This window comes from Archocentrus centrarchus, chromosome 18 (assembly GCF_007364275.1).
Source record: "Archocentrus centrarchus isolate MPI-CPG fArcCen1 chromosome 18, fArcCen1, whole genome shotgun sequence".
In the NCBI taxonomy this organism is placed as follows: domain Eukaryota; kingdom Metazoa; phylum Chordata; class Actinopteri; order Cichliformes; family Cichlidae; genus Archocentrus; species Archocentrus centrarchus.
In genome coordinates, this window is record NC_044363.1 from 7,730,498 (window position 1) to 7,751,359 (window position 20,862).

Consider the following 20,862-nt stretch of genomic DNA (forward strand, 5'->3'; position numbering starts at 1 on the left):
CCAGAATCATTATAGATACAGTAGCTAAAAACTGCAGTGTGAAATGTGCTGGTGTGGTTTGAAAGTGTACGCACATCTTCATTTGATGTCTTGGTAGCTACCACACATGAAAGCAGTCAGTGTACCAAAAATGATTTCCAGAAGCTCGTTCATATACAGTTGCTGACAGTCAAACAACTTTAAATACATTTTATATAGAAAGTAATTTTTATCTGGTTAAAGGTCTCTGCTTCATTTTGCCTTGTTTACACTAAATGACACATTTATTTATTTAAAAAAGCATAAAATTTTATGTTGCTACAGAAGTTACTTGCACATTCAAATGAAGACATCATTGTTTACAACTGCTCCGAATTAGGAAATAAAAGCTGTCTCCTGCTCCATAGGTCATAAATTAATCAATCACCTTGTTCTGATCTGTTAATTAAGCTAACAGACAAATAACTCAAACAAGTACAGCAATCAACTGTTTTTCAACATTTGAATTTGCATAAACTGCTATAAATTTATGCCTGTTCGATCATTGCAGCACATGATTCAGGGCGAAGGAAAGAAAAACAAGAAGCATATATTAAAAAAAAATCAAAGTCTAACAGTGCTAACACTCTCTTTGTTTCTTCCTCTAGCAACACTGCTGCTGTGCACACGAGCTCTCTGTGATTGACCTGTACAATCATGTTAGGAATCATTACAAATTATTGTGTATTTTCTTCCAGTGAAACAGTCCCACCAGTAGCAGAAGCAGAGCCACCATTAAAATAGTGAAGATGGTCCTCAAGATCAGGTAAATGTGACAGGAGTGACCCGATGAGGGGCCGGTCTCTGCCTGAACTCCTGCAACAATAGCAGAGAAAATCTGCTGTAACTTAAAGAATTGCAATAGGTGATGATATTATTTGTTATAATGATTTTATAAAATGGGGTTAGGTTAATTGGCTACTCTAAATTGCCCATAGGTGTGAATGAGAGCATGAATGTGAGTGTGAACGGTTGTTTGTCTCTCTGTGTTGGCCCTGCGACAGGCTGGCGACCTGTACAGGGTGTACCCTGCCTCTCGCCCTATGACAGCTGGGATAGGCTCCAGCCCCCCCGCGACCCTGAACAGGATAAGCAGAAGTGAATGGATGGATGGATTTTATAAAATTTTCAGTAAAGAAGCATTATTGTGATAAACCCACACAATGCATTTTGCTGTATACTGAAAAACAGCTAAAGAATTAAAAAAAAAAATCAATCCCTTCCATTAATTGTTTTATGTACTATGTTGGATCACTTCTTTAACAGCCACCCAACCCTCCTCTGGTTCTCCTCGGGATCCAGGGATTCTGCACTTTTAGAGTCCTCCATGAGACTTCAAAACTTGGGGAATGATCACCTCTATATCCAGTCTCACTGAAGTGTCTTTAAGGAAATTCACTAGAAATTTGGAGAAAGTTATTTTTCTTTCACAGTGCATGGTGACAGGGTCTCCTTCCATCACAGGATGAACGGGGCAACTGTCATGATCCTTGGCTGTTTGCCCAGCATTTTGTGTTTTATTTTCTTTGCTGCCTCAGTGAAATCTGCCAGAACCAGTAACGAGTCAGCCCCTCCAGAGAGAGATATTTGTGACAAGTCTGCACCTGCAAAGCTGTCTGTTGTGCTTCCGTGCTAGCTCGTTATTTGCCTCTTTTGAATGCAATCAAACCTGTTCCTCCTAAAACTGTGCCTGTTTGTAATACTGAAGTTATGTGTCACATCCCTGAGCCAGCCTATTCAATTTACATTTCATGATTTGTTCCTAATTCAGAGAATTATACTAATAAAGAGGTGAGGTTTGGTGTTACTGCACTCAAAAATAGTAGCATGTGACATCGTGCATCTGTAAAGACTACTGGTGGCATTGCTACCCCGATTGATTCACGGTCTGCCTGTACTCGCCTGCCAGCTCAGCCTGAGAGTTAACTGCACCCTGAGTTTGTTTTTCAAGGAACTATTTGTGAATCTTTGTCAGCAAACCTGAAGACTGTTTGTGTTGCTGGACATTGTGTTCAAAAAGGTGTCACCTCCCAGTCAGCTCTTTCTAAAACTGCTAGTTGTGTGGCAGAGCTGGAGAGCAAGATCTTCCTAGAAACTGTGTATTTTGCACCTATGTTTGCTTCCTCAGAGACTATCGCTGAGGCTTTCTCAGTGCCTAAGCTCCCTGCACCCAATTGTGTTTCTCAGGTGGGTGCGGCTCCTGCACCCGTATTTGTCCCTCAGGTTGAGGCAGGTAAGGCCTGGCTTAAGATACAGCCTCTGGGAGCAGCTGCACCAGAAAGTCCAGAGCCAGAGTCAGTGGGTCCCATGTCACCAGTGACAGCATCTTTGTCTGCTCCATTGGCCACACAGCCATCCACTAGAGTGCCTCCATCTCCACCCCTGGCCATGCGGCCATCCACCAGAGAGTCTTCATCTTTGCAGCCGGCCACGTGGCTGGCGTCATAAGTTGCTTCATCTCAGCCCACTGAAGTGTTGTTCTCACAGCTGGCTCCTGAACTACTTGACCTGTGGACTGTTACCCAGCCTGGCAATGCTGCTTTTTGCTTTGTTTGGACTCATGTGCTTTGTTTTTGGTTTCCTGTATTTCCGTCGCAGTTTTTTAAATTGTTTAAATATATATTTTTGCAAAAGTTATTTTATTTTTTATTTATTTTTTTTTATTTATTATATGTCTAAGGTGATCTTTGCCTTCAGAAAGACTGTAATAAGATTTCTTGCTCCGTAGAGAATTAATTATTTTGATTTTAATTACATTAATCATTTGCTCATTACACATGTAACCCTACAACTGACAGGCTGTAAAAACAGCTATATCACCTACAGAAGTGCCTCTAATTTGTTTGCTAATATTTTACTGCATGTATAGGACAATCATAATGGGATTACCTCTTACAGTCAGCCAGCTTTCTGGTGATTCTCCAGTTTCAGAGATTCTGCACTTGTAGAGTCCTTCATCATACTGGGATACACTATAAATGGTCATCTCACCATTATATGCAGTATTGATAAGCTGGTCATCTTTGAAGAAATGTGCTGCTTGTTTGAGGGAAGCTGTCTTTTCCTTACAGCGCAGGGTGACGTTTGTCTCTTCTGTCACAGGGGGAGCAGGACTCTCCAATATCACATCAGCATCTGACAAAAAAAAAAAAAGTTATCCACAATGAAGCAATAAACCTAATAAGATCAAATTAATAGAAGCATCATTTTCCCATTACTGAAATATGGTGCTTGTCTGCTTTGCAGCTAAGAAACCCCTTTCTTTGTTGGGAAGAACAGCTACCAAACAGCAGAAAAGAGCTGGTGCTAGGGATGCACCGATATGAAATTCAGAATTGGTATCGGTCTGATCCTGACCTAAATTACTCGATCGGATATTAGAAAGGAATTAAAAATGTAATCAATTAAATAGCGTTTCACCCACAATAGCTGCATTCCAGTTCTCTGTTGTCTTCTTATTCTTGTGGGTTTAATGTGGTTGACCAAACCAGCTTAGAGCTGCATTACCACCAACAACTGTGGATCACGAATTAGAAAAAAAATCCCTCCGATTCTAAAAATTGTAAAAGCATTAGCACTAGCGATCTCTATCAAAATATTATTTATGTTTTAATCCCTGATTAGTGACTAAATATAGACTTGCAGTAGAAACGTATTTAGGATAATGCTTGTGAATATAAAGCATTGCAAGATTATGCTCATGCAGCCCCCAGTTTTTTCAACATAAACACTAATAACACAACAGCAGCAGTCAGCTGTTTTACGTGCAGTCTGTCTGCACAAGCTCAAAGAGGCGGAGCTGTTATAGAGGCGGTGAGCTCAGGTGGAGTGAAAGGAAATGTTTTTCTAGTGTCCAAAAGAAGCTTTTCCCCCTGTAACCTCCATTAAACCTTTACTGGGAAACAGCTGGAGGTCCTTCATCAACCAACTGACCAGTAAGTGAAGAAAAGAGAACTTTGTAGTTGCTCCATCCACCTGTTTGTTTCACACAGGGAAAAACTGCAGTACAGAAGTTAAAATATGCAGATGAACTGTTAATATGAAAAAGTATTTCTTATCTGATTACTCGAGTAATCGATGGAATAATCGATAGAATACTCGATTACTAAATTAATCGATAGTTGCTGCCCTAATGAAATTTGCAGCATACCATAATCCACCTTCTTACATAGGAGCAGCAGGCTTCAGGTGATAGAGTGATTGTTATGTGAGAGACTGACTTATGTAAATGCATCCAGGCATTTAAAAACAATTGTTTTTAAAACAAGAATGGATTTGTATCAGTATCGGCAGATATCCAAACGTAAACTATCTGTATCGTATCGGACATAAAAAAGTGCTATCAGTCATCCCTAGTTGGTGCTAAAAAAAGATGTAAAACATTCTGCATCATTTGTGAATGCATATCAGTCTTCTTTGTGCTTAGTCACAATGTGAAAGAAAAAAAAACAACTTCAGTAACGTGATTAACTAACGGCCCACTTTTGTTTCGTCACATACCAGTCACAATGATATTGACAGTGTTGCTCTTTTCTCCCTCTTCATTTTCACACCAATACTCTCCTCTGTCTAGCAGATAGGCGGTTGTAATATTCAAGGTTCCTCTTGATGTTTGCCATTTTGTAGTCTTTGAAGGAGTCTTTTTTAGCACTCTCCATTCAGCTGCTCTGGTAAATCCCTCACAGTTGAATGTGATGGATTCATATTCAAAGAACTGTAATCTGTTTGGATTTACAGAAAGGTAAGTTCCATCTGTCACAGAGAAAAAAAAGAAAATACACAGAAAAAATATATTTCTTAGAAAATGTCTTCTATACTTTGCTGTAAAATGCCTTTTAGTAATTGTGTTCTAATACAGAATTGTAGCACTGAAATGCACATATTTGTCAAGTTCAAACCAAAGCACATTCATGTAAGACAGCAGTCTTTTACAGGACTGTATGCAGCTCTATGAAAGTACACCGTTACTGTTTCCAGTAAGAGGGTAAGTAGAAGTCAGGTGCTGCTCATCAGATGTACTTGATTAACTGATCATCAGCATCTGTAACAACCTCTGTAAAAGTAGACATATTTACAGTTTGCTAGTCTTGAGTATTTCAACAAATGTGAACTCTGGAATGTTCCATCTGAACAAACTCCAGGACTTCTGAAGCCTTGACCTTTGGGAAGATGAGACCAAAGTGGAGATATCTGGTCACAATGCTGTGCTGGTGAAAACTCAGCACAGCATATCAGCACAAATACCTCATTCCAACTGTCAAACTCAGTGGTGGAGGGCTGATGATCTGAGCTTGTTTTGCAGCCACAGGACCTGTGCACCTTGGAGTTGACCATGAACTCCTCTGTATACAAACATAATCTAGAGTCAAATGTTCGGCCATCTGATTGACAGCTAAAGTGTGGCACAAATTAGGTCACATAGCAGCTCAGTGATCCCAAGCCTATAGCAGAATGGCTGAAAATGAAAAGAATCAAGGTTTTTCACTGGCCTACTCAAGGTCCAGTCATCAGTCTAATTGAATTGGAATTGCTGTGGTGGGACCTTAAGAGAATTGTGCATGAATGCCAGAAACCTCAGTAAAATGAAACATCATACAGTAGATTGGGCCAAAATTTCTCCAAAATGATCCAAGAGACTGATAGTCATACAAGCATGCACGAGAAAATAACTACTTTAAGTTATTGCTGGTAAAGGTCGTTCTACATGCTACTGAACTGTTGGGTGCACTTTCTTTTTCAGATGACTGCACAGAGGTAAAAATGAAAGACTAACATATGACAGAGTGAATGAAAGAGTAACATATCAAACCTCATCGTACCGGGTTTTTGAGCAGAATAACTGTTCTGAATGTGAGCTGTGATCATCAGCAAAGTAGACCAAACTGCTGAGATGAAAGAGAGTCATGTGTCAGATGCAGATGACTTTACATGAACAAACACCCATACGTCATATGAATATTTGGAAAAAAAAGAAATATATGGCTATGCAAAATCAACAATTTCATTTTCATTTATAACAAATGGAAAAATTAACTACATTTCTAAAACCATTTGCATCACTGTTTCTTTGTTAAATGAATTCAACCAATTAAAAGTGATACATTTATCTTAAAAGGACATATTGTTTTGTCACCATTAACTTCTGTCTAAAGTTATTTGAGTTTGTTTTTGCATGGCTTTTACTTTACCCTTAATTAATGACATTCCCACCTTGGATTTCAAACAAGTAAAATCCACTAGAAAATGTAAAAATATTACCAGTAAAAAATGAAATAAATTAAACAGGTTCACTGAACAATGAGAAACCTACAGTATAGACCCCAAATATATTTTTCTATGTAATGTTTTTAAATATGTTTATTTCACTGTTGGTCTTGGAGGTCTGATGCACAGTGGTGTTACTTCCATGTTAACTTCCTGCTGACTGAACATCAGACTGAATAGAGGTCATATACAGAGGAGGAGATCTCACAGACCTTCCCCTTTCTGTATCAAACAGTTGTAGCACAATAGATATAAAACAAGTAGCATAACCTGTAGACCATAAACACCCACTGCCTTTAAAAAAGCTGCTGATTGTGTTAATCTTTAGGAAGCCAGTTGTGAAAAAATTACTGTTGTGATATAAACTATTCCAAAACTCAGGTTCACAACTTGCTTTCATACATTTTATCTAATTTATTAAGTTGAATATTTGAAAATGTTTTTCTGTTACTTATTTAAATTAATAAATATAGAGCTCCCTGCTCATGCTTTTTCTTTTAAATGTTTTGAGTGCGTTAATATATGAATGCATATGTGCGGATGAGAGAGTAGGATCACACACACACACACACATATATATATATATATATATTTATATATATATATAATCACCATATATATATGTGTGTGTGTGTGTGTGTGTGTGTGTGTAGATATATGTGTATATAGGTGGACATATATATGTTTATTACCATTAACACTTTTTGTAACTCACTGACCAGCAGCAGCTGTCATAATCTCATCAAGCACCTGTGTTTGATGACAATAAAAGCTTCTGATTCTGATTCTGATTCTGATTCTTTTGCCATCTAAATCCATAACTGGATCACAGGGTTAACGTTGAGCTGACAATTAAGACACAGAGTTAAAGTCAATTGCAAGCTGAAAAAAAAAAAAAAAAAAAACTGAAGAAGTGCCAAAGATCTTCAGATTGTTATATACTCTTATGTTTCTCACAACTTACTGTCCTATATACATTCTTATACATTACAGTCAGAGGAATTTCTGCAGTCAGAGGTCTTTTTTTCTGTCACTGACACACAAAACATTTGCTGTATTTGGTGTCTGTGGCTCATGTGATATTGTTTAAATGTCCTATGAATATCAAGCGAAGTACTTGCCACACAGTGCGTGTTGCTCAGCCCAAACTCATCTCTACTAAAAATGTAATATATTAGTTCACCACAGCAAGAGTTTTTAAAAATGACAGCATGTCTGTTCTTGTATAAATAACATTCATGTGTATAAACAGACATTGAACATAGTTGTTTAACTATCATACCCTCATCTTAAAAATAGGTGCTGTGAGATACATGAAGTTCTTATTTGAAAGCTTGTGACTACATTTGAACAAAAATATTGACACAATTAAATGGATGCAAGTTAATGCTAAAACAAAATCTAGCAATAATAATAATAAAAACACATCATCGTATTTGAATCAGCATTTTTAATATGTTCCATGTTCCTCTGAACTATCCCTGTTTGGCAGCATATACATAATGCTATTTGTATTTGCTAACTGACAATCTGTTAGACTAGAGCATCATGAGTTCATGCTCATGTGTCCATATGGAAGATGTGTTTCCTCACTGATTCACTGAGCTTCAAGTATAAGCTGTGTGAATTGGCTTTATACCACACTTTTATGATACTTGCACTGATAAACCCTCATAGAGGTAACTTGCACCAACATCAGTCTCAGAGTGTTAAACCATCTCAAAAAACACATTAGTTGGTGATGATGTAATCTTACCATGCCACCTGGAGCCTCCATCAGATGCAGCCTCTGAGAGTCTGGAGTGGGGGTGACTTGACCTGGAAGTTCCCTCTAAAGCTAAGGAATCTACTGTGGAGCTTGTTGTTCACATTTTTTAAAATTCATGTAAATGATATTTCCAAACCAGAAGGGTGTCTAACACTATTTTTATTCATTGTTTATCTCTATTACTCCAGATGAAAATGTCCACTGTGTATTGTATTAATATTTTTGTCATTCTTCCACTTTCCAGGTTCAGGTTCTGTCTCATCCCGCCTTAGCAGGAATTTAAATAACCATAGTGCAGTGGTGTTTATAGTGCGAGTCTACAGGCTGGCATCCACAACCTGAGCTGTTGTGTTTGGACAGTGACAGAGACCTCCTCTCTGCTGAAGCTACAGAAACACTCAGAGGTCCTGATGGTCTCAGTGACTATGGAAAAAATACAAAGAGTCCAACAGAAGAATATCAACCAGAGCAGGGAGACTGATATACATGTTTCAGGTAATGTTCTCCCTGTTTCTTGTAATTTTTAGATAGCTGAGGTGTCTTTTATAGCTTATATTATTTTATGCATAAATGCAAAATGCAAAGCATTTAAATCTCTTTTCATTTGAAAATAGTGCAAAAATAAAAATGAAATAAATACTAAATCTGATACCAGAAAAAATGGGATTTGGTTCACTTAGAATCGGACATCCCCATCCATTCATCCTCTTCCACTTATCACGCCTATGGGCAAATCAGAATCACCAATTAACCAACCTCGCTAACTGCATGTCTTTGGACTTGGTGAACCATTGCACCTTGAAAAAAGCCACAAAAACATGGTGAGGTGTGTATATATATATATTTTTTTTTAAATGTTCCTGTATACTATGCCAGCCACTTGGTTATGGCATTCCAGGTATACCCTGCCTGCTAGCATTTTGCACCCTCCTGTTATGTGTTGGATTGTCTCAGGGGCGTCTCTGCACAGCCTGCACCTGGGGTCTTGCCTGGTGTGGTAGACCCCAGCCTCTATTGATCTTAGTCCAGCCTTGTCCAGCCATTGGTAGGATTTCTCTATGTCAGCCACTTCTTCTATCTGCCGGTGGTACATGTCGTGCAGAGGCCTGTCCTTGCATGATGGTTCCTGTTCGTCGTCCTCATCTTTCTCGGGTTTCTGCTGCCTGAGGTACTCACTAAGGACATGATCCTTTGTGGCCATCTTCCTGATGTATTCATGGATCTTTATTGTTTCATCTAGGCCAATGGTTCTGACACTCACTAGTCCTCGGCCTCTTTCTTCTGCTTAGCTGAGCTTGATAAATACCAATGGCTCAGAGAGGAGCTGGAAAGCATGTGGAAGTGGAAGGTAACAGTGGTCTAAATGGTAATCTGAACACTTGGGCCAATGACCACCAAACTGGGAGAATGGCTCCAACAGATTCCTGGAACAACATCTGAGATCTTGATGAGTGCAGTCCTGGGAACAGCTAAGATACTGCGCAGGACCCTCAAGCTCCCAGGCCTCTATTAGAGGACCTGAGCTTGGAGTCAAGTTCTTCTTCTTCTCTTACTTATCCATGTTTCTATGGACTTTGGGTCATGCGCAGGTGTGCAGTCATGCTTGAACAACAACAGGCCATCCCCAAACTGTTACCATAAAGTTGAGAGCATACAACTGTCTAAAGTGTCACAGTATGCTGGAGCATTAAGAGCTTATTTCCCTGGAACTAAGGGGCGAAGCCCAAAAAAAACCCCACACCCTCTACCAAACGTTACCTTTTTTACCGAGACTCATCAGGTTTGCCAGATGGAGAATCGAAATTTGGCACTTCAAAGAACATGCTGGACAGTTTGCTTTGAACTTGCTCATGTAAGGCTTGGATGCAGCTGCTCAGCCATTCCATGAAGCTCTCTACACACTGTTGTTGAGCTAGTGTGAAGGCCACATGAAGTTTGGAGGTCTGTAGCATTTGACTAGTTGGAAAGGTGATGACCTCTGTGGACTATGCACCACAGCATCTGCTGACCCCGCTCTGTACATGGCCTTTCACTTCATGGCTGAGTTGCCGTCATTCCCAAGTAATTCGACTTTGATATAATCCCACTAACATTTGATTGCTGAATATTTAATAGTGAGGACATTTGACAACTGGACTTATTTTTAAAGTATAATCATTTCATAATCAAACATGTTATATATGACCTTATTAAGCAAGACTAACCATTTATATCCATTTTTATAGATGACATCCTAAGCAGGACTAATAAATAAATAAAAAATGTTAACTATGACGCAATATCTCATTAATGTTCAATAGTGTGTAGTTATTTTAAAGTGTTACCAAAATAATTTCTGCATGGTTCATCTCCAAATAGCATCACACATGGACACAGAGAAGTAAGTGTATCACATGTTTATCTTTCCTTTCCTTTTTTACCTTTTTACCAAAGTGGCCTCAGAAGCCTTTCACTGAGCTATCAACTTGGAACCTCTTTTCACAGAGCTTCAGACACATTGTGGTTATACTGCAGATAGTTTGTCCGAAGTATACACAGACTAACCCAACAATAGAAGTGTGAATAGAGAGAGATGGTGTGGTTTAGAAACACTGCACATCTTGCTTGAAATTAACCCTGAGAAATTTTACTGTGTGACAGAATGGCACATACAGTGGTTAACACACATGACATGAAAAGATACAAAGATATAACAGACAGCTAATGCTTTTTTTTAACAGGTGCATGACAAAAATTTTAAACAGGTCAGCTTTTGAATAAAATACTTATCTAGAAATATATTTTAAAGGTGAATAGAACTTACAAAATAGCAAGGAAATGCCTCATTTATTTAATCTAGATTCATGCTTTTATTTTATTTTATTTTATTTGTTATCTTTAGAAAGAATCTCCAAAGACCTCCATGGTATTATATCATATTCTGGAACAAATGAATAAATACAGTTTTTCATGTTACTTTGATGATACCCAGATTAAGCCTCTATCACCAAGCATCTTAATATACTCTTAGTAAAAAATACCCTTGTGCAGAATCATTCAACATACTGGGGAGAAAAAGCGTTTCTATATAACTTTTGAAAATTCTGTAGATTGCGGCAACAGTTGCTATTCCCTTGTGGATATTTTCTGTGTCTCTCATTTATTCCAAGACTGACGCTTTCTTAACACCAAAAGCAGCAGAGCCACCCACAGAACTGTGGCAACGGTCCTTATCAGGAGGTAGAGGAGGACCGGAAGTTGATCCGAACAAAGGGGAGTCACCATGTGATTATCTGTAAAGACAACAACATTCTTTTTAATACATGCAAAATGTCAAATGTTTGTCCCTTTTTTTGTTGTTTTTTTAATTTGTCTGTTTGCTTGTTTTTTCAAAGATGCCCTAACATTGGTGTAGCCAACAGAAAATGACCGAAGTCACTGGGGACAGCAGATCAGACCTGCTGTCTACAGCACTACAAGTAAATTATGTTGTGTAGTCAGATGATCTCTGCAACCTAATTGTTTTATACATCGGACCTCTAAACGCAGGCTATTTATAAAAAATGAATGTGGCCGCAGTGACATCACGTCTTGAAGCCGTGAACTGAGCACATTGACTGTTACAAAGCCAGAACCATGAACAAAAAGAACTTCTTTGGACAAAAAGAACAAATTCTGTCATAGAAGACTTAAATCTAATGACTGGTACTGTAAACCTATCAGGAAATCAAGTGCACTGTAGCATTATGCTTTTATGGGCCTCTTTACAAACTGAAGTTTTTACAGCCAAACGAGCCACACTCCTATAGGTTATAAGAACAGGGACAGGGAGTGGTGGCCTAGAGGAGAAGAAGCCCGTTCATCACAGAGAAGATGCTGATTTGAATCATCTCATCACTGTGGGTCCCTTGGCAAGGGCCCCCCCACGTTGCTCCCCGGACGCTTTCTAGCTGCCCCCTGCTCCATGTTGTGTGACGGGTTAAGAGACTGAATTTCACTGCATGTATACGTATGTGACAAATAAAGTTCTCCTTCAGCCAGAAGCAGTAGCTCCCACTGAGGAGGGGAGGTTGTTAACCGAAGTTTCTGAAGTCAAACATTAAAAGAAAGTTAATGAGGTAGAATGGGAGACGTGCACATATTAATCGTTCTAAAGTTGTTTTCTGTAAAGCATGAGAAATGTGTGCCTGTAAGTCTGTGTATATTCTGAATTTATGGGAAATATGTAATGTGAAGTAAATCTTTGGACTCTTGTTATGATGCTGTAATACGGCCACACTATCAATACTAATCACAATAGCACATCTATGGGAATATCTGTTGTACATTAGCGTTTAAGGTAGCATGTTTCCACTCTTTTCTGGTGGTTATGTTAGCTACGGTTTGAGTTAGTAAGGCTTTAAACTATGTCATGTAGTATAAGAGACCAATATTTATGTTGCAGTATACCTTGCTGTGTGTTTTTGCAATGATGGCTGGAAGCCTTTGCCTCTCAATTTTGAAGAATACCGGTCTACAAAACTATCTATCAAAATTCCGTAAGGGCAGAATATTAATCCTTATTTTATTACAGTTTAGGCCTCTGACCGCCTGAAAATTATGTGACTGGAAACACATCTAAAAATAGATCAAAAAGACACATCAATGTGCTTTAACCTGTATTGTCTCGGCTCCTGACAGCCAGCCAGCTCTCAGGTGATTCTCCGGCTCCTGAGATGTTGCACTTGTAGAGTCCTTCATGATGCTTGGAAATGTTGTAGATGATCAAAGTGCTGGTAGAGATGTGCTTGATAAGGAGGCTATTTCTATAGAAGGTTATGGAAGCGGAGGTTTTGGTAGGTGTCCTGTTTTTGCAGCGCAGAGTTACAGCATCTCCCTCCACTGCAGGAAGGACAGGACTTTCCAGGATCACAGGACCAGCTGGATAATATATGGTATAATTATAACTCTGGCTGACATATAAACAAAAAAAAAAAACTGTATATTTGTTTGTCACACAATCGCAAACTGCAACCAGTATTTACCAACACATTAACACAGCGTGCTGTCTTGCTTCTACATAGAATCATCAGAACACCACACCCTCTGTGTGGTCTTTTACTTCAGCTTATAATATATAGTTGAAATAAGCAATTCAGCAGTAATCTGTTCAACAATATAAATATGCATGTTAGTGAACACAGGTACAGTAAATCTACCTGTAATGGTGATGTTGACAGTGCTGCCTTTCTTTCCATCTCTGTTCTCACACCAGTACTCTCCACTGTCTTCTATGTAAACATTTCTGAAGATGCAAAGGGACCCATTAAAAACTCCCCAGCTACTCCCACATGCTGTATTTTCAGTTGGCACCTTCCTCATTAGTCTCCATCCAAGAGACACATCAAACTCCGTACAGTCAAAAGACACGGCGCTGTATTCAAAGTGCTGAGGAGTGTTTGGAAGAACACGAGGAAAAGCTGCATCTACGAACAAAGAGGGAGGTAGAAACATTAAACGTGTCAACTATCAACACATTAAAACATATATAAACCCCGATAATATTATTCACAAAGGTACTGAATGATGCAAAAGAATTAAATTTCCACTTACAAACTTTTTGACTGTCACAACAATCCCAAACTTGTGTCACCAGCAGCAGCCACATATTTATCACTGAAGAACCAAGCAAGCAAGCAAGCAACCAAACAACCAACCAACCAACCAACCAACCAAACAAACAAACAAACAAAAGGTTTCCATTAGACTACAGATAAGTGACAAATAAAAGCAAACTCAGCTTGACCCCTGGCCCTTTGTTGGGCATTTTGGTGAATAGTTTGATGGGTATGAGAAAATGATGTGACCCAAACTCTACGGCCTTGACAGTCACCAGATTTCAACCCAGCTGAACACCTACAGGCGGCTTTTAACCCGTGTTAGTGTGTTCCAGACCAACATTTCACCTCATGTTACACAAATCCAGAGCATTTTTTAATGATTAGATTGAACTTTATTGTCATTGTACACAAGTATACAACGAAAATTGCCGTTCCAGAACAACCATCCAAAGGATGGATGAATTCACTAAATAATAAAACTATCATTAGTATGGTCATATTATTTAATCTTTTTTTTTTTTTTACTTCTGTTCTTTAATGTAAATTAGTACATATTCTAATTTTCAGCTCTAGTGGATAAGAAGGTCATGACCTCAGTCATTAAATAACTGTTACTAAATCAAATTCACAGCCTCTCTTCACACAGCTCTGTAGATGTTGTGGTTATACGGTGCACAGTTTGTCAGGCTTGAAAGCGAAGATTAAAAAAAGAATAAACGAGCAATAAAAATATGAATATAGAAATGTGTGGTTTGGAAACTGCAGATCTCTTGAGCAGCATCTACACATGCAAAACTTCACCTCATAATCATAATGTGGTCACTGCACAAACTTGCATCTATTCGTATCAAACATTGCATATGCTCATGCTATGCTTCGTGTTTGGTTTGCATGCAGCATTAGGCAGGACGCTGCACCAAAATCATCAAAATACCAAATAGTTTTTGGAAGAATGACACACATGAAATGAAACACACTTAACAGTATTTAATGCAAAATCAGGCAAAGTTACACTGCTCCATATTTTTGGGTATCATTGTGATATTTAAATCTACAGATTGCAGATTTCATGAAGGAAATGTTAAAATTCAGCAGAGATCATCTACTTTGACAACAGTTTAGTGAATCTACTGAAATATTTTCACCACTGTATAATAATCTAAATGTTATAATAAAACCGTTTTTAGCATTAGTGATGCTTCCTTCTGTAAACTTAACTCACTGACTTTTCCCCCTCAGCTAAAGGAAAACTGTGATGTGAAACAAACGCAGTACTCACCCAGTCTAATGCAGAAAGTTGTAACCTCCATGTTTTCTTGCTGACTGATTGTGTGACCAACACAGAGTTAATGTGAGTGACAACCACGTCTTCCTGTTCGACTCACTGCTGAACAACAGAAGTGTCGTCATTCTGCTCATGTCCTGCAGTGGGACCCTGCACTGATACCTGATCTGCCCCTAAACACCCTCAGAGGGCTTTAATGAAGCAAAGAATTACAAACCAACTAAAGCCCGATGACTCTGGAGTACCACGGTACAGAATTACACCTGATGTTTAATTTCATATTGCTTGGTTGTTGGTCAAGAACAATAAATATTATATAGAATGGCAAATTAAAAAAACAGAAAAGAAAAGGTTATTTTAATTTAAGCAAGCTTTGTTAATATCAACACAAATGGGGAACATTAGTGACAGCAGCCTTATAGCTGACAGTGGATTCATGCCATTAACATACAACATGAACCAGTGACCTCTGCAGGACAAGGTGTGCAGTGTGTCTGTGACGCCTGCTAAAGGGACAGTTCACAGTTTGGTTGCTAAATATGATTTTAAATGGTGTCAAACCTTAAAAAAAGAATTCTACTCTTTGAGCTCATTTAGTATCGTGTGACTCCACAGATCCATTCAGATATATAATATTGTAAGGCAGTCCACAGTTGAGGAGTTTGTTCCCTCCTCTTTCCCTTGTGTAGTGTGTCATGTGTAATGCATGTAGGATGCTGATTGGTTAAGAATGTTCTACGGTCCTGAATATAGACAACCGAGACTTTTTCCCTGTGTTATTGAGGCTACAGATGGCGCTCACGGCTCATCGCATGGACAGTGCAAACTTGCTGTTCTGTGCCCGATCTAGAGCCCGCTGCCTTCACTGATGCAAACAGCTGAATGTTCTGTGCTGACCTGCCGAAGTCTCAGTGAAGTTTGTAAACTGAGGATTCCTTGTCCTGCGAAGTTTTTCCACCCACTTCATCCACACAAGTGTCTGAGCTCATTTCCAGAGGAGCGCAAGCACGACAATATGTCATTTCAACACCAAATTTGGATATTGTGTATTCTGCATTTGTAAATTATTTGTATTATTTGTTAGTCTGACTGAATGTAATAAAAACTAAAGTCAGTCTCTCCTTTAATGCTTATGTTTTGACTTTTTAAGTCCATGCTTTGACATCATTTTCCTGTGCTAACAGTTATGCAAATACAGCATGATTATCTAAAAGTAAACCAACTGTAAAAACTGCCTCAGTCCATGTGAAAGAAGGACTCTGTTAGGACTGCAGCAGGTAAGTGAGCCGGTGCTGCATTTCAAACTCAAACGTTATAGCTTGCAGTAACCAAACTTTACCAATTTTTGATCAACTCAGCATTCGTGTTTGAACAGTGAAACAAATGAAGTTTATTACAAGTGACTCTACATGCATTTATAAAGCACACTGTATTTTTAATGTTTAAATATGTTTAAAAGTTATTTATAATGTACTTATTGACTGTCAAATGGTGTACTGAGGTAAATGCAGACCAACTTAAAAGCATTATTTCAAGCTTGTAACTTTATTGTATAAACAAGAATGAATTCTTCTGTTTCTGGTATGTTAGTGAAGTAAATTATAATTATAATGCAAGTTTGTTTAAATTGTGTATTTTTAGTATTTAAATAACTGTTTGTCTGAAATATCCTTCTCAGTAATGCTTTACCACTTGGTTTATATATATATATATATAATTGAATTTTTTTGGTTTTCAGAGTCCAGAAAGTGTTACCTGAAGTATGGATAATGCCTTAAACACCTTCTTAGCACTTTTAATGATGGTGTTTGCTAATCTACCATCTTCCTCGACTAAAGGTAATGCAAACACAGGTATACCAGCAACAGGTGTGTTTGTAAATGCAAATGTAAAATGTCAGGGGTTGATACTGAAACTGAATTCACTGTTTTCATTTACAAAGCAGAAGCTAGCAGACATCTGATATCCCAACAAACAAATTTTACCAAATGTTCATGATCTGATGCTCTCCACCACTTAAAACTTAACCAATTAGCATTGAGTTATTTCTTTGATGCTGCAGTCACTGAGCCAAAAAATTAAAACGAATCTGACACCGTTTTTTATGCATGTTAAAAGGGATTCTTTCTTTCTTTCTTTCTTTCTTTCTTTCTTTCTTTCTTTCTTTCTTTCTTTCTTTCTTTCTTTCTTTCTTTCTTTCTCAGGTTCCATTCAGTTAGTTGGTTCATCTCAGCCTACCGTGGCGCTGGTTGGCGATGACATCATGCTGCCATGTTACTTGGACCCCTCCATGAATGCCTCTGACAGGACAGTGGAGTGGACAAAACATGGGTTGGAGCCCAGATTTGTTTATGTGTGGCGTGATGGTGGTGAACTGGAAAGCAAAAAGAATCCATCGTACAAAGGAAGAACTTCATTATCCATCCACAAACTGAAGCATGGAGACGTTTCACTGAATCTGTTGAGAGTGAAACTTTCTGATAGGGGAAGATTCAGATGCTTCGTTCCAGATATAAGCGAAACTTTAATTGAGCTTGTTGTTGGTAAGAAACAGCTGATATTTATCAATCAAAGAAGTCGGTTACTGTATTAAATAAACAGAAACTGGTCTATAATGTGTTGCCACACATTTGGATACATTAGATAAGAGTAATGTAGTTCCCTACCAGTTTAGCACATCTATGAATGTGCACCTAAATCTGTTATTAGGAGCTTAACTCTAATTACTAATTCACGTTATACTCTGCCAAGGGGAATGTTATATTTCTTCTGTTTCGTCTGCAGGTGTTGTGTCCTCACCCGTCATCGTGAGCATTCAGAAAGCCGAGGCTGGAGTGACATTACAGTGTGAGTCTGCAGGCTGGTATCCAGAGCCTGAGCTGCTGTGGTTGGACGCTGAGGGAAACCTCCTCTCTGCTGGACCTACAGAGACCCTCAGAGGTCCTGATGACCTCTCTACTGTCAGCAGCAGAGTGACTGTGGAGAAGAGACACAGCAACAACATCACCTGCAGAGTCCAACAGAAGATCATCAACCAGAGCAGAGAGACACACATCTACATTTCTGGTAAAAATAAAAACATGATGAAACTCAGGTCACATAGTGGGGATGCATGTCCATACATGTCCTCATATCTATTCAGAATTTTTATCCTGAAGGTGCAGCTAGAAAGGCAACACAATATTTGGTGCTGCTGCTTTCTGTGATCTTTTATACTCTTATTTTTTCATTTTTTCTAGAACATCTTGGCAAAAAGTGGTAAAAACAAACAAACAAAAAACATGTACACCTGTTGTTTGTGTTGATGGTAAAGTTATTGGGGTGTCACTTTACAAACAACAAATGTCCAAATGTTTTCTGCTTTATCATTTCAGATGACTTCTTCACGGCCCCGCCAGGATCAGCAGTTTATGTCAGCTTCCTCATTATCTTGGTGCTTTCCGTTCTTTGCATTCTTGCAGTGATCTTTATTTGCTGGATGCAGAAAAGAAAAGCATCAGTAAGTCAAAAACTCAGCGATTTAATAATTATTTTTGTTGTTGTTGATGATTTACAGTGAAATAATGTGCAGCATAAAAGTGCTCAGATATATTTGTTTCATATGGGTGCCGCTGTCACTTGGTGTTGGCTCTCACTGCAGTATCAGCTCACTTCCTGTTCCAGAGCACAGCGTGTTTTGCTGTATCTGTCAACTGTTTAATCTGTGTAATTTGATTAATCTAGATAACAACATATTTCAGCATAATCATCACATTGCACACTGGATGGAGTGTAGCAGCTCTGAATCGGTCGCTAATGAGACGAGGACACTTGCTCTGGTCACCACAGCTTTTATTTGAATCCCCCTTTAAAATGGGGAACGAGGGGCATTAGTTTGGTGTACACAGCCAGGCTACACTCTCATCACGAGCTGCTTGTCTCCTCTGAGCGAGAAACGCAGCAGCCAACAGTGTACATAAAAAAACAAAACATGGGTAGTAAAATAAAAATATATACATTCAAAGAGAATTGACAACACAAAATTACTGAGTGACCAAATATGTTACAAAAATAAAATGAATTAAAGCCGCAAGCGGCGATAATAGGCCCTCGCCGGCCGCCGCCCAAGCGCCGGTGCCGATTTGAACCGTGCTTTTCCGGCCGTGCCAGTTTTAGCCGTTTTTTTGGCTGCTACGTGTGAAATTTTGAAATGCATGAATTATCTAACTCAACGAAAAAGATGCCATATTCTGGGCATCGCCATGGCAACGCCTTACACATTACAGTATTTTCACCTGTAGGTTTTATGTTCAGGGAGATGTGGACAATGCGTGTACCAAATTTCAGGCATTTGTATGCATTTTTGAGAAAGCAAGGGTCATTTTTCCATCGCAGAAATTTCACATTTTTTCCCATAGGGATAAAATGGGGCAGTTTTGGCATCGTCATGGGAACAGCGTCCAAAATATGACATAGGTGTGATTGACTTTTTTGATCAGGCTGACATCAGCAATCTGTGTACCAAATTTCATGTATTTCGGGCAAAGTAAGCAGAAACTTTAGTATGGGGGATTTTTGGCTTTTTCCCATTAGAATAAAATGGGGCATTTCGGGCTCCGCCATGGCAACGTGTTAGAAAATAGAGCATGGTTGTGATTGGCTTTTTTGATCAGGATGACGTCAAGAATGTTGACACAAATTTTCATGCATTTCAGTGAAACTAAAATTGTGGACCTCCATACAAACTTTTGTTTGCTTCTGTAGGGGGCGCTATTGCATGTAGAAACTTGATTCCCTAATTGTGGGTTCAGGCCGGTTCAGTAAACAAGTTATTAAATTTTGAGACTGATCGGCCAAAGATTGTGCGAACGAATGCACAAACAAAATTGCGGCAAGAGACAAAAACGAAGACCAAATTCACACGGTTGCCATGCCAACACCGTTGAATATTCTATAAAACCTCGCACATCTTTTGATGCCCAACTTGTGAAGATGTTCCTGAGCGATTTTGGTGCCAGTCGGTTTAATGCCCTAGGACAAGTTAATTCAAGTACGAAGTGTGCAAAAATGCTGACTCCGCGCTTCACAAACTTCAATTCAAGATGGCCGACTTCCTGTTTGTTGTCCGGAGTTGGTGTAATATATTTTTTTGTTGGGTTTCACAAGATCTCCGTTTGATCCGAATTTCATGACTCTTGGGCTAACTTTACATGGCAAGGCCTCCCATAGGCGCAATGTATTTTGATTTTGACAGGGGGCGCAGTTGCACTGGTTTTTTGAGTTTTTTAATGGCGATATTAAAAAACAAAATTTTTCACCGGTCCTGAATTTTGTGCAAAAATTGGTGCGTTTTCGTAAATGTTCAGGGGGTCAAATTTGCGATCATTTGCGGAAAAGAAAAATAATAATAATAATTAAAGCCGCAAGCGGCGATAATAGGCCCTCGCCGGCCGCCGCCCAGGTGCTGGTGCCGATTTGAACCCAGCTTTTCCAGCCGTGCCTATTTTAGCGGGGTTTTTTTTTTGCTGTCACATATGAAAAACTGCAATGGATGTATTGACTTTCTCAAAGAAAAAGATGCCATATTCTGGGCATCGCCATGGCAACGCCTTACACATTACAGTATTTTCACCTGTAGGTTTTATGTTCAGGGAGATGTGGACAATGCGTGTACCAAATTTCAGGCATGTGTATGCATTTTTGAGAAAGCAAGGGTCATTTTTCCATCGCAGAAATTTCACATTTTTTCCCATAGGGATAAAATGGGGCAGTTTTGGCATCGTCATGGGAACAGCGTCCAAAATATGACATAGGTGTGATTGACTTTTTTGATCAGGCTGACATCAGCAATCTGTGTACCAAATTTCATGTATTTCGGGCAAAGTAAGCAGAAACTTTAATATGGGGGATTTTTCGCTTTTTCCCATTAGAATAAAATGGGGCATTTCGGGCTCCGCCATGGCAACGTG

General features: G+C 38.9%; 1 protein-coding gene and 1 pseudogene across 1 annotated transcript; one reads left to right on the forward strand and one right to left on the reverse strand.

The window, feature by feature from the left end:
- Positions 1 to 688: 688 nt before the first annotated feature.
- On the reverse strand, positions 689 to 6,426 carry LOC115796653 (Fc receptor-like protein 5; annotated as a pseudogene).
- Positions 6,427 to 15,144: 8,718 nt separating this feature from the next.
- On the forward strand, positions 15,145 to 18,614 carry LOC115796654 (butyrophilin subfamily 1 member A1-like). Its single transcript, XM_030753014.1, has 5 exons — positions 15,145 to 15,163; positions 17,119 to 17,457; positions 17,699 to 17,980; positions 18,289 to 18,413; positions 18,555 to 18,614. The coding sequence occupies exons 1-5, from the start codon at positions 15,145 to 15,147 to the stop codon at positions 18,612 to 18,614; spliced, it is 825 nt and encodes a 274-aa protein (XP_030608874.1).
- Positions 18,615 to 20,862: the final 2,248 nt, after the last annotated feature.

Coding starts and splice junctions, on each gene's coding strand:
- LOC115796654 (XM_030753014.1), top strand. Junction 17,981..18,288: donor GACACACATCTACATTTCTG/GTAAAAATAAAA, acceptor TTATCATTTCAG/ATGACTTCTTCACGGCCCCG. Junction 18,414..18,554: donor TGCAGAAAAGAAAAGCATCA/GTAAGTCAAAAA, acceptor CTCTCACTGCAG/TATCAGCTCACTTCCTGTTC.